A 13,970-nucleotide genomic window follows, 5' to 3' on the forward strand; every position below is an offset into this window, starting at 1 on the left:
TGAGGGAGGATATTCCCAGAAATATATCCAGGGAAGTTATTTGGGTGGAACTGAGAAGTAAGAAAGGGATGATCACCTTATTGGGATTGTATTATAGACCTCCTAATAGTCAGAGGGAAATTGAGAAACAAACTTGTAAGGAGATCTCAGCTGTCTGTAAGAATAATAGGGTAGTTATGGTAGGAGATTTTAGCTTTCCAAACGTTGACTGGGACTGCCATAGTGTTAAAGGTTTAGATGGAGAGGAATTTCTTAAGTGTGTACAAGACAATTTTCTGATTCAGTATGTGGATGGACCTACTAGAGAAGGTGCAAAACTTGAGCAGTAAGGCAGGGCAGGTGACTGAGGGGTCAGTGGGGGAGCACTTTGAGGCCAGCGACCATAATTCTATTAGTTTTAAAATCGTGATGGAAAAGGATAGATGAGATCTAAAAGTTGAAGTTCTAAATTGGAGAAAGGCCAATTTTGACGGTATTAGGCAAGAACTTTCGAAAGCTGATTGGAGGCAGATGTTCGCAGGCAATGGGGACGGCTGGAAAATGGGAAGCCTTCAGAAATGAGATAACAAGAATCCAGAGAAAGTATATTCCTGTCAGGGTGAAAGGGAAGGCTGGTAGGTACAGGGAATGCTGGATGACTAAAGAAATTGAGGGTTTGGTTAAGAAAAAGAAGGAAGCATATGTAAGGTATAGACAGGATAGATCGAATGAATACTTAGAAGAGTATAAAGGAAGTAGGAGTATACTTAAGAGGGAAATCAGGAGGACCAAAAAGGGACATGAGAAAGCATTGGCAATTAGAATTAAGGAGAATCCAAAGGGTTTTTACAAATATATTAAGCACAAAAGGGTAACTAGGGAGAGTATAGGGCCCCTCAAAGATCAGCTAGGCGGCCTTTGTGTGGAGCCACAGAAAATGAGGGAGATACTAAATGAGTATTTTACATCAGTATTTCCTGTGAAAAAGGATATGGAAGATATAGACTGTAGGGAAATAGATGGTGACATCTTGCAAAATGTCCAGATTACAGGCGAGGAAGTGCTGGATGTCTTGAAACGGTTAAAGGTGGATAAATCCCCAAGACCTGATCAGGTGTACCCGAGAACTCTGTGGGAAGCTAGAGAAGTGATTGCTCGGCCTCTTGCTGAGACATTTGTATCATCAATAGTCACAGGTGAGGTGCCGGAAGACTGAAGGTTGGCAAACGAGGTGCCACTGTTTAATAAGGGCAGTAAAGACAACCCAGGGAACTATAGACCGGTGAGCCTGACTTCAGTAGTGGGCAAATTGTTGGAGGGAATCCTGAGGGACAGGATGTACATGTATTTGGAAAGGCAAGGACTGATTAGGGATAGTCAACATGACGTTGTGCGTGGGAAATCATGTCTCGCAAACTTGATTGAGTTTTTTGATGAAGTAACAAAGAAGATTGATGAGGGCAGAGCAGTAGATGTGAACTCTATGGACTTCAGTAAGGCGTTCGACAAGGTTCCCCATGGGAGACCAATTAGCAAGGTTAGATCTCATGGAATACAGGGAGAACTAGCCATTTGGATACAGAACTGGCTCAAAGGTAGAAGACAGAGGGTGGTGATGGAGGGTTATTTTTTATACTGGAGGCCTGTGACCAGTGGAGTGCCACAAGGATTGGTGCTGGGTCCTCTACTTGTTGTCATTTACATAAATGATTTGGATGCGAGCATAGGAGGTAAGTTTGCAGATGACACCAAAATTGGAGGTGTAGTGGACAGCGAAGATGGTTACCTCAGATTACAACAGGATCTTGACCAGATGGGCCAATGGGCTGAGAAGTGGCAGATGGAATTTAATTCAGATAAATGTGAGGTGCTGCATTTTGGGAAAGCAAATCTTAGCAGGACTTATACACTTAATGGTAAGGTCCTAGGGAGTGTTGCTGAACAAAGAGACCTTGGAGTGCAGGTTTATAGCTCCGTGAAAGTGGAGTCGCAGGTAGGTAGGATAGTGAAGAAGGCGTTTGGTACGCTTTCCTTTATTGGTCAGAGTATTGAGTACAGGAGTTGGGAGGTCATGTTGCGGCTGTACACGACATTGGTTCGGCCACTATTGGAATATTGCATGCAATTCTTGTCTCCTTCCCATTGGAAAGATGTTGTGAAATGTGAGCGGGTTCAGAAAAGATTTGCAAGGATGTTGCCAGGGTTGGAGGATTTGAGCTATAGTGAGAGGCTGAACAGGCTAGGGCTGGTTTCCCTGGAATGTCGGAGGCTGAGGGGTGACCTTATAAAGGTTTACAAAATTTTGAGGGGCATGGTCGGATAAATAGACTCCCCTGGGATTGGGGAGTCCAGAACTCGAGGGCATAGGTTTAGAGTGAGAGGGGAAAGATATAAACGAGACCTAAGGGACAACGTTTTCACACAGAGAGTGGTACGTATATGGAATGACCTTCCAGAGGATGTGGTGGGGGCTGGTACAATTGCAACATTTAAGAGACATTTGGATGGCTATATGAATAGGAAGGGTTTGGAGGGATATGGGCCTGGTGCTGGCAGGTGGGACTAGATTGGGTTGGGATATCTGGTTGGCATGGACAGGTTGGACCGAAGGGTTTGTTTCCATGCTGTACATCTCTATGACTCTATAAAGAAACATAACACAGCCAACCCAGAAAAAGTAAGAACAGAAGAAGAGAAAAACACGTGGAGTCTGGAAGGCTGGAGAGTACTGAATCAATAAAGGTAGGGCATTATTTCTTGAGCTTGCTTTGAGCTTCACTGGAAAATGCTATCGGGCTATAGACAGGTCAGCAAGGGAACGAGGTGGAGAATTAAATTAAGCAACTGGAAGCTGAACGTCTGAACCGTTTGAAATATCTGAAACTGCTTTGACAGGCTGTGGGAAATTTCAAATCAGCACTTTTCTTTGAATAAAATACATCTGAAAATGTAGTGAATTATGAACCATTGGATGGTACTGTTGCTGTATTTCTGTTCAGTACTTGCGCAGGCTGGATAGAGTAGGTTGGGAGAAGCTGTCACTCATTAAGATAACAAGAACCAGAAGGCATAGATTTAAAGTATTGTGTAAAAGTGAAGATCTGGACCCAAGGTGTGGGAGGGGGGGGGCCCTGTTCTGTTATTGGTCAATAAACACTAGCAATCGATCTGATTCTTTACGACTTCACACTTTATTACTCACGGCCGGGCCCAGATCGTCCAGAAGCACAGAGGTTAAACACTTCTGTGTTCCTCAGAGGAACTGTGCACATGGCTTAAAACAAAGACATTTTTATACTTTTCTTAAAGAGAGGTACAGGCTGCAATTGTACAGTTCATTCAAACAATTACCAATCAATTTAACAAAATGGTTTTATTGACAGCAACTTAACCCAATGATATTTCCTGGGAACCAACCTTGTTTTCCAAAACTTAAGCCATTTTTATCTCATGAACCGAGTTTTTGCACCTGCATTTGAAGGTCAGTTAGGATTGCCAGTAGTGTCTTATCTCGTCCAGTTATTTCTATTCTGTAAAGGAAGCATTGTCTACTAATCTTTGTTGAGACAGACTGTGGTCGTCAATAATACAGCTTTAGCAGGGTTAAAAGCCAGTTTATGCAGCTTTCAGCAGAATTGTCAGTTTGAAGTCTCGAAGCCATTTTGTCATCTTATTTGCATTAAGAAGCCATTTTATTGCCACCTAAGTTAATAAGAGCATGTATTAAGTGGTTTTTCCTGACAACATATAGTTCCCTCAGCCTGCATTCAGGTTTCAGATCCTTAAAAGAAGCAAGGGTGATGTGACAAATAAATTTCTTTGCTCAGCAAGTGGTTTGGCATGGAATGTACTGCCTGGAAATGTGACGGAGGCAGATTCAATTGAGATGTTCAAAAGGGCATACAATGATTATTTGGATAGAAATGTGTAAGAGTAAAAGGGGGAGAAAGCAGGAGATTCTTACTAGGTAAGGATGATCATTTGAGTAGCCATTATGGACACAATGGGGCTGAATGGCCGCCTTCTGCATCATAACAAATCTGTGATCCCACTTATCCTTGTAATTTTCCGTCTAGTATAGATGATATTGTTGATGCTCGTGAGAGCTTGCTTTATTTGCCTCAGATATTGTCACCCATCACTGAGGTAGTGTGTCGGAAACCATGCCCTTCTGTTCCTAAAGTCATTGCAAAACTTTAAATATTCTAAAAAGTATGCAGAGTTCTCCAATTTACCTGACTTTCAGATCCAGGTTGATGGAAAGCACAGACAAAATTTCTGTACAGGTTGTTCTGCTATAATGCGAATTGGCTATAACGCGATTGATGAATTGTGGACGTTGTGTGGATAATACAAACTTTCTACTAAATGGGTATACCAATTTTCTGTTAGCAATCTTCTACAGTGCAATTTTCTAAAGCAGTTTTCTATAACATGATTTTCTATAGCGCAAGGTAGCAGAGGAACACAAGTGTCGCGTTATAGCAGAACAACCTGTATTTAATAATAATTACTATTTATAACAGACAGATAGACTCTAGTTACAGGTAAACAATTGTGAACCGTTGACACATAACTAATTAAAACTCAAGCCCTCTTATAAATGCCCCCCCCTTGCACGCGTATACAGAAAAAAATGGGTGTTGTGGGTGATGGGGGAAATACTAGAAAAGTAGTTCAGTGATCCTTGTTCATAGAATTGCTGAGATGATCCTTGTACTGAGAAGAACACCGCTTCCTGATCATTGTTTCTGGCAGAAGGCCTGATAACTAGTTGCTAGTCCACTTTAACCACTTGCTGCCAGCTGAGACTCCATTTGTACATCACTTTTGGCTTCAGTCTGCAAACCTACTGCTTAAAACAGCAGCAGTGTAAGCATTACTTACAGTGAAGGTCAGGTTACTTGCTTTTAAAAGTGCAGCAAGCCTTCAGCAATCTTTTTACAATTCTTTTCCCTTCTTTCCACAATCAAAGAAAACAGAAAACTGAAAAAGTGGTCTTTTCAATATTTTCCCTTATATTTGTGCATTGAAGATATTGCATAATAAAATATATTGAAGAGTATATTTGAAGCACAGTTGCTGATGTAAAACACGTACTGGAAAGAGCAACAATATACTAGCATTGAGATTCCCTTTGGCTCAGGACAAATGTATCATCAATACAAATGTACATAACACAAAGGTAGAGGAAAGGTAATGCCGAGGTAGGGTGGCTGCAATAAAATTACTGTGGTCAAAGAAATGGCAGATAGAATATATTGGAAAAGTGTGAGGTTCTGCACTGTGCTAAGAAGAATAGAGGCATAGACCATTTTCTAAATTGGGAAAGGCTTTAGAAATCTGAAGTATTAAAGGACTTGGGAGTTCTAGTCCAGGATTCTCTTAAGGTTAACATGCAGGTTCAGTTGGCAGTTAGGAAGGCAATTGTAATGTTAGCATTCATTTCAAGAGGGCTAGAAAATAAGAGCAGAGATATAAGGCTCTACAAAGCTATAGTCAGACCACATTTGGAATATTGAGCAATTTTGAGCCCGATAAGGATATGCTAGCCTTGGAGAGCATCAAAAGGGGGTTTACAAGAAAGATCCCAGGGATATGGGGCTTGCCACACAAGCGGTTGAATCTGGGTCTGGACTCAAAGCCTGGATTGAATGGACACGAAGATGATGTTTCCACTATTAGGAGAGACTGTGACCGATGGGCACAGCATTAGAATGAAGGCACGACCCTTTAGAATTGAGATGAGATGGAATTACTTCAGCCAAAGGGTTTGAATCTTGTGGAACTCATTCACAGATTCAAAAAGCTATGGAAGCCAAGGTACTAAATGTATTTAAGACTGAGATAAATATGTTCTTTGATTAGTAAGGGGATCTAATTTACACAGAAAAGACAGAAGAATGGGGTAGAGTAACCTGATCGAATGGTGAGAAGGCTCATTGTGCCAAATGGCCTAATTCTGCTCCTGTCTGGAATTGGTACTGAACCATACTAATAAACAAAGGCCTAAGTGGAAGTGCTACAGTTATACTCTTTAGGTTGTGGAGTGCAAAGATTTTCCAACAGTTGCCACTCCAGATCACTGTCCAGTGGTGTGAATGTGTACACAGATAAATAAGGGAAGGATTGGTACCCTTCTGAGTAGCCAGAAGGCCTTTCTTTTCTCACCTCACCAACTAATTAAGTTTAAAAACTAATTTGTTAAAGGCATAAATTTTCAAGATATATTCCCTTCCTCTAAGCTGCAGATGACATCTCCGATTGATACAAGTTTGTTCTACCTCTCACATCTTCAATATGTGGTAAGGTAGGGGAAGAAATGAGGATAAACTTAAAGATTAACCAGTTTTTATTTTGCAGGCATACAAAACAATCAAATCAAACTTCCTGCACCTGAGGGCTGTCCATCTAAACTCTACAAACTGATGCAGCATTGCTGGGCAGCAAGCCCCAAGGACCGCCCATCTTTCAGTGAGATTGCTAACATATTGGGTGAAATTCCTGCTGACAGCAAAGTCTGATGGCGATTAATGACTGTTACCAAAATCATGCACTGTGTTCAACAAGAAGATATCAATATCACGTCAAGGGCTTGTCTGCTGGCTATGTCTCCTAATTTTTGTTTTTTTTTTGTTTTTATTATTTCATCCAAGAAATCAAGCATTTCCAATTCTAGTGATCTTTTGATTAATCTCTACAGAGTGCAGTTCTCAAGGCCTTTCATCCATTACTGTTATCATGCACGTTTTTAATGCCCTGGAAGTTTTTTTCTCTCAAGTGCAGGAGTTGAGATACTTGCCTCCAACCAACCAGAAAGGCTTTGTTAGGTGGCTAGTGACAGTACAGATTGACGAGTATGTTAACGAAGAGCAATAAATGATGATCACTTCACCACCCCACCCTTCTCAACCCCCAGCTGCTCATCTCGTGCACCACTGTGAAGCACATTGCCACACAGAAGGAATTTGCTTCATCGAACTATTCATTTCAAAATGTAAAAGATCAAGCACAATAGATCTTTGCAATATAATAATGTTCAAAGAGAATAATATGTACAGAGAAGCTGCAGGCTTTTTGAAAGGACCAGAGCCTGTTGCTGGATGGTACATGATCTCAGGATGTCTCCATGCCTGGAGCTTGTACATACTGTAGAAAATCACAACTTTAACATTAACAACAATACTTAATATAGAAGAAGTTGAAGAAACTTGTCTATTTATTCAAGAGTTTCTCAATTACTTGTCTTTCCAAATGGTACTGTTTATTTGCCTCCTTAAAAGAAATGTTTATGTTATGTATGTTAACCTTTAAACATATCTTTACAAGCAAAAACTCTATATCTAAAGCCATTGGTTAAACTTGTGTTGCATATAGGCAAGTCTGTATTGAACCAAGTGCCTGGTGTATGAAGGAATTGTTATCAGTTTTCAATATTGTAATGAAATGCAAAATTCTGTTTTTATAATTCTTTTAAGAAACTTTTTTTATATCAAGCTTTTCAATTTTTTAAGTGTGGGAAAAAAAACCTTGGCTGATATGTTAGTATTTTAAATTTGTGTAAAAGTTAGACATTTAGTTCATATTTGACTTGTATGGTTGGTTTTATATCAGTAATTTTTACATGCTGCTGTCAATAAAATTCTCACTTTTTTAGGTATTTAATTTTAATCTGTATCAATAGCTGTCTATCGTTTAATTCTTGCTTAAGTCACAATAAGGGGAGACTAAGTATAATCCTCATGATATCAGTATGCCTCTGGATAAGTGCTTGTCATGGCTACGTGCAGAATGGGTCAGAGGAGAAACTAGACGCCATATTGTGATATTTGTAACAAAAAAAGCTTTTATTTACATAATATCTTTCATGATTACAGTATATCCCAAAGTACCTGGTTGTACATTAAGTGTCATTATTGTAATAAAATGTGAGCAGCCAATTTGAGCACAGCAAGCTTTCACAAGCTGCAATCAGATATAGAGATGTTAATCAATTACATCACAGGAGAGAGGCTGAATATAGCCTAGTGAGATCAGTCACTAGGCATATCTGTATGTCACAGAGAAGATGGTCCTGTCCAAAAGGAAGAAATAAGGGGGAAAGCATTGTGTCTTTACCAACAACAGATTGTCACAAAGTGCTTTACAGATGTACTTTTGAAGTGTAGTCTCTGGAAAAAACATGGCTGCCAATTTCCTCCATCACACAGCAATGAGAATCACCTGACATTTATACTGATAGTGTTGATTTTATAAATATTAGCCAGGACATTAGCTTCTCCTCTTCAACAAAATACCAAATTGTCTTCAGCATCCTTCTAATGGGCAAATGGAGCCTCAGCTTAATTTCTTAGCCCAAAGGCAGCACCTATAACAGTCCCTTTAGAGATTGGGAGGAATGTGCAGCAAATCAGTATGATTATGAAACAAACTGGGAGTGTGAACCTACATGAGAAGAGCAGCAGTAAGAGATAAAAGTTTGTAGAAGATAGTCCAGTCTACCTCTCTGTGCCAAAGATACCACAGGAAAACAGGTTGGTGATTGGTGAGTATTTATTCCCTGCCTGTTTTGATTAGCCAAGTCATTTAAATCAGGTGACATTATTAGAGCTGAAGAGTATTGTTAGAAAACTCACTTTTCAAGTACTTAACATCCAATCTAAATAAATTGAATACAGATGACTAAGCAGGTGATGTGATGCAGAGGTCGTGTATGGGTGTGCTAGTAGATTTTTAAAAAATAACCTATTTTTCTAATCAACCTGTTCAGAGAAGTTATCAACTTCTGAAGGAGTTCTGAGAAAGGGTCACCAGACTTGAAACATTAACTCTGATTTCTTTTCACTGATGCTACCAAATCTTCTGAGCTTTTCCAGCAATTCCTATTTTTGTGCCTAGGTTTAGGACCTTTCTTCTGGGCTGGAGTGAAAGGGGAAGGATCCAATTGTCATGGTCCAATTAGGTACCAATGATATAAGGAATAAGATTTTGCTGAGGAATTAAGAGTCTGAATTAAAAAGGAAAATTACACCAGTAATAATCTCAGGATTACTACCTGAGGCAAGTAGAAATTGGTGAGGGCTAAAGAACAAAGAAAATTTACAACCCAGGAACAGGCCCTTCAGCCCTCCAAGCCTGAGCCGATCCTGTCAGTCAATTCCTAAGCATCTGTATCCCTCTGCTCCCCACCTACTCATGCATTTGTCCAGACGCATCTTATATGAATCTACTATGTCTACCTCTACCACCTTTGTTGGCAACGCATTCCAAACGCCCACCATCCTCTGTGTGAAGTACTTAACGCGTGTATCCCCCTTAAATTTTCCACCTCTCCTCTTGAAAGCGTGACCTCTCGTTATGGAATCCTTCACCCTGGGGAAAAAGCTTGTCTCGATCCACCCTATCTATACCCTTCATGGTTTTGTAACCTCAATCAGGTCCCCCCTCAATCTCCTTTTTTCTAAAGAAAATAAACCTAACCGACTCAACCTTTCTTCATAGCTAGAACCTTCCATACGAGGCAACATCTTCGTAAACCTTCTCTGCACCCTCTCCTAAGCGTCCACATCCTTTTGGTAATGTAATGACCAGAACTGTACACTGTATTCTAAATCCGGCCGAACCAATGTCTTGTACAATGTTGACATGACTTGCCAGCTCTTCTACTCAATACTGAAAATGTGTTGCTGGAAAAGCGCAGCAGGTCAGGCAGCATCCAGGGAACAGGAGAATCGACGTTTCGGGCATAAGCCCTTCTTCAGGAATGATTTCAATCTACTGCGAATCCTCCTACAAGGATGCCTTCCTTGAAGAAGCTCTCTTCCTCCCTCTACAAAGATTTCAGTGAGTCCTCATTCCTGAAGTCCATATATATGACATCAACAACCCTTCCTTCATCTATCAACTTGGCCACTTCCTCGAAGAACTCTATTAAGTTGGTAAGGCACGATCTCCCCCGCACAAAACCATGTTGCCAATCACTGATAAGCCCATTCTTTTCTAAATATAAATAGATCCTATCCCTCAGTACCATCTCCAGCAACTTTCCCACCACTGACATCAGGCTCACTGGTCTATAGTTACCCGGAATATGCCTACTATCCTTCTTGTATAGGGGACAACAAGAGCAACCCTCCAGTCCTCCGGCACTTCACCTGTATTTAAGGATGCCACAAAGATGTTTGTCAGGGCCTCAGCTATTTCCTCTCTTGCCTCCCTCGGCATCCTGGGATAGATCCCATCCAGTCTTGGAGATTTGTCCACCTTAATAACCTCTAGCCTACCCAACACATCTTCCCTACTTATGTCAACATGATCCAGACTAATCAAGCTTCTGTCTCTATTTTCTACATTCATCATGTTCCTCTCCTCAGTGAACACTGACATAATCTTTAAGAGAAGAGGATGAGTATAAGAGAAGTAAATGTGTGGCTGAAAGATTGATGTGGGAGAAATGGTTCTGATTCAGTGGCTACTGGCACCAGCACTGCAGAAATTGAGAGCTGTTCCATTGGGACAAGCTTGATTTGAAATTTGACCAATACTGGGACAAATGCCCTGGTGAGTCTTATAATTAGTGTTATAAACAGGGCTCTACACTAGTTAGTGTGGGGCAAAGGTTCAATTTGAAAAAGTTTAAAAACTTTAAAAATAAACAAGAGTAGAGTTGCAAAGTGTGAAGAGGTGAACAGCTATCAAAGTGGCAGGAAGGGGCAGAAAATATAAGCAGAAGAGTGCAGGAGAGATTAGAACAGAATCAGTAGTAATGATAAAACTTTAAGGCTTAATTTTTAAAATTTTAATGAGATAGATGAGTTGTCACAAATAAAAATAAATGAGTCTCTGAGATCTGCAGCACAGAAAAAAAACCCTTTGAACCATTGCCTTGTATGCCTTGGCAAGCACACATCAACATGCTACTAAAATATTATGAGAGTTTCTACTTCTACCACTCTTACAAGCAGTGAATTTTACCCTATGGGTGAAAAAGATCAGTGCCCACTAGTCACTGAACCCTTCATCCAGAGGAAAGGTCTCTTTCAGTCTACCCTATCTGTGCCCCTATAATTTTATACATCTCAATCATGTTCTGCCTCAATCTCCTCTGCTCTAAAGAGAACAACCCCAGTCTGTCCAGTCTCCTCTTCATAATTGAAACTCTCCAGCCCATGAAACATTCTTGTACATCTCCTCTGTACTCTCTGCAGTACTATCACATCCTTCCTATAATGTGACTCCCAGAACTGCACACAATACCCTGGCTGTAACCAATATTTTATACCATGCCAGCATAACCTCTCTGCTGATGAACTCTGTGCCTTGTCTAATAACAGCCTTAACCGCTTTAATCTACATGTCCTGATACCTTAAGGGGCCAGTGTGTATGCACACCAAGGTCCCTCTGATCATCAGTGCTTCCCAAAGTCCTAACATTCATCATGTATTCCCTTGTTTGTCATACCCAAGTACATCACCTCACATTTATCTGGATTGGATTTCATTTGCCATTGTTCAGCCCATCTGACCAACCCATCTTTGTCTTCTTGTAGGGAGGCTATCCTTATAATTATTTACCACTCTGGCAAATTTTGTATCGTTCGCAAACTTACTGATCAACCCTCTGACATTCAAGTATAAATCATTTATGTATACCACAAACATCAAGGGCTGCAACACTAACCCCTGTGGAACACCATTGAACACAGAATTCCAGTTGGAGAAAAACCTATTAACCATCAACTCTCCTTCCTGCCATTCAGGCAACTGTGGCTCCAGATTTGTCAAATTTCTTTGAACCCCATGGGTTCTTACATTTGATGTAAGTCTTCCATGCGAGACCTTGTCAAAAGCATTGTTGAAGTTGACAACCTCAAAAACGTTGCCCTCAACTACACACCTGGTCAGCTGTTTGAAAAATTCGATCAAGTTGGTCAGACATGACCCCTTAATAAAACCATGCTGCCTGTTCTCAATTAATTCCCAGTGTCTCCAAATGCAGATGAAGTCTGGCTCAAAATTGCTTCCAATAGTTTCTCCACCATCAAGGTTAGACTGACTGCTCTATAGTTTCCTTGCTACTTCCATGAGTATGTTATGACAATGGCCGTCTGCCAGTCCTCTGGCACCTTCTCCTGTGGTCAGGGAGGAATTGAAAATTTTTGCAAGCATCTGTGCTATTCCTTCTTTGCCTCACTGAACGACCTGACATACTTTTAATCTGCCCTTAAGAGTTATCTGCTTTTAAGTTTACTAGAAGAGTCAGAACCCCTCTGTCTATTGCTAACTTTTTAAATCATATCACCGACTTTCTACCTGATTTTTATCCCCATATTGTCTCTCTCACTAGAGAACACTGACCTAAAGTATACATTTAGAATCCTACCTGTGTCCACTAAGCTGGGTGGCAGTGTTTGCTGTGAGGAGGATGCTAAGAGACTGCAGGATGACTTGGACAGGCTGGCTGAGTTGGCAAATACTTGGCAAATGCAATATAATGTGGATATATGTGAGGTTATCCACTTTGGTCGCAAAAACAGGAAAGCAGATTATTATCTGGATGGTGGTAGTTTAGGAAAAGGTGAGGTGCAACAGGACCTGGATGTTAGAGTGGAACAGTTGCTGAAGGTTGTCATGCAACTGCAGCTGCAGCAGGCAATGAGGAAAGCTAACAGTATACTGGGCCTTCATAGTGAGAGGACTTGAGTATCAGAGTAAGGATGCCTTATTGCAGTTATATAGGGCCTTGGTGAGGCCATGCTTTGAGTATTGTGTGCAGTTTTGGTCTCCTAGTCTGAGAAAGGACATTCTTGCTATTGAAAGAGACCAGCAAAGGTTCACCAGACTGATTCTGGATGGCAGGATTGACATATGAAGCAAAACTAGATCGACTGGGCTTGTATTTGCTGGAATTTAGAAAGAATGAGGGGGGGATCTCACAGAAACACACAAAATCCTGATGGGACTGGACAGGCTAGATGTGGGAAGAAAGTTCCCAATGTTAGGAAAGTCCAGAGTTAGGGGTCATAGTCTAGGAATAAGGAGTCAACCATTCAGGACTGAGATGAAGAAGAATTTCTTCACTGAGTTGTGAATCTGTGGAACTCTCTCCCACAGGAAGGTGTTGGGGCCAGTTCATTAGATTTAGTCAAGAGAGAACTGGGCATGGTCCTTACAGCTAAAGGGATTAAGGGATACTGAGAGAAGGTGGGAATAAGATACTGAGATTGCATAAAACCCAAAAGAACAGCAGGAACTGTAAATCAGAAACAAAAACTGAAGTTGCTGGAAAAGCTCAGCAAGTCTGACAGTATCTGTGAAGAGAAATGAGAGTTAATGTTTTGGGTCAGGTGACCCTTCCTCAGAACTGATAGTTTTGAGTAAGGGTCAATCAGCTCTGAGGAAGGATCACCGGACCTGAAGCATTAACTCTGATTTATCTTCACAGGTGTTGCTAGATCAGCTGAGCTTTTACAGCTACTGATATTGCATGATCTGCCATGATCATATTGAATGGTGATGTAGGCTCGAAGGGCTAAATGGCCTACCTCTGCACCTATTTTCTATGTACCCTCTGGCTCTGCAAAGAAATTAAGGCAGTGGTCCTTAATGGTCCCTACTCTTTCCATTGTTATCCTTTTACTCTAAATGTACATATTAAAAAATCTCAGTATTTTCCTTTATTTTACCTGCCAGTATCCTTCATATATCCCTTTTTAGCTCTCATTATCTCCTTTCAAATTTCTCTTTTGCATGTTCTAGCTCCTTTAGGGCTTTTGCTGCGTTGAGCCCTCAGTATCTTCCATAAACCTCCCTTTTTCTTTTAATCCAATGCTGTATATCCCTTGATATTTAGGGTTCACAGGATTTGATGCTACCCTTTTTCTTTATTGGAACATGTTGGCCCTGTACTCTTCCTGTTACCTTCTTGAATGCATCCCATTTCTCTGAGACAGATTTACATGAAAGTATCTGCTCCAGACCACTGGCAAATC

At 40.8% G+C, this 13,970-nt stretch overlaps 1 protein-coding gene across 1 annotated transcript in view; it reads left to right on the forward strand.

The window, feature by feature from the left end:
- ptk7b (protein tyrosine kinase 7b) overlaps positions 1-7,656 on the forward strand; it is a gene marked incomplete at its 5' end in the record, with an annotated part of 122,682 nt that extends 115,026 nt beyond the window's left edge. The window contains one exon of the mRNA XM_043687347.1: positions 6,343-7,656. Coding sequence (XP_043543282.1) covers positions 6,343-6,503 — 161 coding nt within the window. The remainder of the gene's footprint in view (positions 1-6,342) is intronic.
- Positions 7,657-13,970: the final 6,314 nt, after the last annotated feature.

This window comes from Chiloscyllium plagiosum, chromosome 3 (assembly GCF_004010195.1).
Source record: "Chiloscyllium plagiosum isolate BGI_BamShark_2017 chromosome 3, ASM401019v2, whole genome shotgun sequence".
NCBI classification, from domain to species: Eukaryota; Metazoa; Chordata; class Chondrichthyes; order Orectolobiformes; family Hemiscylliidae; genus Chiloscyllium; species Chiloscyllium plagiosum.